The sequence below is a fragment of the Parasteatoda tepidariorum genome, chromosome 8 (genome assembly GCF_043381705.1).
Source record: "Parasteatoda tepidariorum isolate YZ-2023 chromosome 8, CAS_Ptep_4.0, whole genome shotgun sequence".
Lineage (NCBI taxonomy): Eukaryota > Metazoa > Arthropoda > Arachnida > Araneae > Theridiidae > Parasteatoda > Parasteatoda tepidariorum.
The window spans coordinates 61692752-61695697 of NC_092211.1; the positions used below are offsets into that span (position 1 = coordinate 61692752).

At 30.2% G+C, this 2946-nt stretch overlaps 1 protein-coding gene across 1 annotated transcript; it reads left to right on the forward strand.

Annotated features, from left to right (window-relative positions):
* The first annotated feature begins 618 nt into the window (after positions 1–618).
* Positions 619–1779, forward strand: LOC107449542 (uncharacterized). Its single transcript, XM_016065100.3, has one exon. It carries the CDS (start codon positions 814–816, stop codon positions 1123–1125), a length of 312 nt encoding a protein of 103 aa, XP_015920586.1. The 5' UTR covers positions 619–813; the 3' UTR covers positions 1126–1779.
* The last annotated feature ends 1167 nt before the right edge of the window (positions 1780–2946 follow it).

Genomic DNA, 2946 nt, shown 5'->3' on the forward strand with positions numbered 1-2946 from the left:
TTAAATAATAATGAAATTGCTAATCAGTTCTCCACTTTTCCTTTTTTTTTTTTTTTTTTTTTTTTTTTTTATCTTCTCATTTTATTCCATTTGCCTTCTTAAAAAAAATCTCACTTCCAAAATTTCGTTTAATTCCTCTAAACTTTACTATACTTTACTAAAACAATAAAAAAAAATGCTAGGACAAAATATGTATGTATATATACATACGACTATATAATGTACAAAAAATATACTAGTCTTACAACTTTTTGAATTGAATACGCCATTCGTAGAAAAAGTTAAGTTTTTTTTTTTTTCTTGTGAATTGAGCTTTAATTGGTGAGAAGAGATAAATAAACATTAACTCTTCCATTTCCACAGATTTTTTTCTTCTCAGAATTTTCTTTCGTTTAAAAAAAATAAATAAAGGCAGACGGCGACAAATGAAATAATTCATCCATCAATCACATTTTGTATTAAAGAATCATTTTGGAATGCGCGCCACTAGTTGCGGCAGAGATAACATCCCTCTTTCTTCCCCCCCAGACTTGCTCGGGCCTTCCTGACCTTGGCAACTCGTGTTCCTGATCTGTCTGCCTGGCGCCAGTCATTTGGATCTCTGCCAGCTCCCTCCCCTTTGATCCGAGCTATTATAAACGAGGACGAGCCTCCAACAAGTCCACACTCTCTCGTTGAAACGCCTAGAGAAGTTATAAACTTGTGATCTTGCATCGAATTCTCTTTTGGATATTGTCTTAAGAGACTTGTCAAATTTTTGACGATTCATTTACACTTTTGGGACTTGTTCGATTTTTCAACTCTCAATTAAAAATGGCTTTCATGATGCCTGTTGTGAAAAATGATTACAACTTGTATGCCAGCTGCCCAAGTACCAAGTCTGGTACTCCCCAGCAGTCCAGGGGACACAGCCTGTCCACTTCCCCTGCTGGTGCTTCCTTCCTAAGTTCTCCCAGACACTCCCACACTCCTGCTTACACTAGAACAGCCAAATCTGACATTTCCTTGCAAAAATTCCACAGCAAAGTTCTGGATAAACTCAAAAGGGCCTTCCGAACCAAGGATACCTCTGGATCAACGGAAGATGTTACCCGGGCTTCCAGATCCTCAATCGAAATCCGGTGAACTCGGTACTCTGGACTTCTGTAACCTATCTTGGCAACCAGAAGACATCGTGATACATATCTACAGCCATGGCAGGTGATGACGGCTACTGCCCTCGCCAAAGGTGCTGGATAGGCAGTCCAATCTAGAGCAATTCTCTTCGCAACCTGCTGAAAATCAATTTCTACCAACTATGTAAGAGTGCCAAAATGTTTCTTGGGACTGAGGATGCTTTGAAGGTGTACGCCGGTATGATGTTTACTTGTTTATCTTATGAACTGAATTGTCAAAACTAGCTTTGATTCTTCTACATACATCGATTTTGATAAATCGATCCAATCTTACCATTTTCTGATCTATTTCTTGTCAAAGACTTTAATTTTAAAATTTGTTCAATATTTTCTTTTAACTTTTACTGTCATTACCTCAATTCTTCATTTTATTGTTGCATACTTCACCAGTAATTACTATGTTACTGAGCTTTGTTTAAAAATTTTTACGATTGACATAATCTACATTATAAAACGATGTTTTCGAAGAATTATAATGTTCATTCTTACTCATTCTGTTGTTAATCTCATCAAGCATTAGAATTTATTTTGTTAACGATATTTATTACAATCACTTATTTATATATTTATTCTTATGTTATTCAATAAATTTTTGTTTTTTCTACATTTGTATTATGTTTTTCTACAAGTTGTCTTATAATTAATTTTAAGTGTAAAATTGATTCTATTGCAGTGATTTTTATAAGTCATTCATATATATATAATAGAATTGAGTCAAAATTAAGTATTTTTAAACGCTAAAGTTTAGAAGTGCATTTATTAATAGATAAATCCACAATTGCTTTATAAGTAATTAATAATGATAAAGCCCATATATTAATACATATAAAACATTTTCCAAAATAAGTCTTTTGTTGAAATATCATCATGAAATTCATTTTTGAATTGGAAAGAAATATTATAATTGAAAATTGAGACCTTGATTATGTATAATGAACTTGAAAAATGAAATATATTGAAGATAAAATCTTTCAAATACATATGAAATTTATTTTATGAAAATGAATTTTTACTTCCAGTTTACTAATTTCAAATTAAATTTAGTTGCTTTAAAAAAATAAGTGAAATAATTTCTCTTGGGGGAAAGTTTCTACTAAAATTAAAATAATAAAATAGCCTTAAAAGAAATGGAATGTGCCATATTTAGCAAGTAAAACATTAAGGGAAAAAGAAAAAAAAGCAAGTACTAAATATCTGAAATATAGATCTTTCTCATGTGCCAGTAATATTTCAATCTAGAAATGATGATGAATAAAATAGGATACGAAGTAAGTTATGTTCATTTGTGTAAGTATAAATTTTTTCATTTGTTTTTCATCTTTCAAATCAGAAATTCAGCATCTTGATTAAATACTAATATTAGTTATTCCATTTAATTTGGCATAATTTATTCTAAACAGTATGTAATATTAAAATATTGCTCTGAAAAATAAAGCGCCACTTAGAAAATACTATTTATTGAACAACTAACTCTAGCAATTGAACCCTACTGAAACGTAATGAAATATTAATTCAGAGGTCATTAGATATTTTAACAAACATTAATTAATATACAGAGATTAATTTGAAGTTGAAGCAAAGAATCTTTTAATAGTATTGTCTGTATCTGATTATTATATCACAATACGATAAATATACTTATTTGTAGTCAAATTAATCTGTGAATGTAGATTAAATTTTTAAATAATATCAAGCTACATAAACAAATTTTTTATTACATTAAATTCAGGCTCAACTGACGTAATAGAGTCGGTTGTTAAATTTAGATAAT

Coding starts and splice junctions, on each gene's coding strand:
- LOC107449542 (XM_016065100.3), top strand. CDS start 814: ATGGCTTTCATGATGCCTGTTGTGAAAAATGATTACAACTTGTATGCC.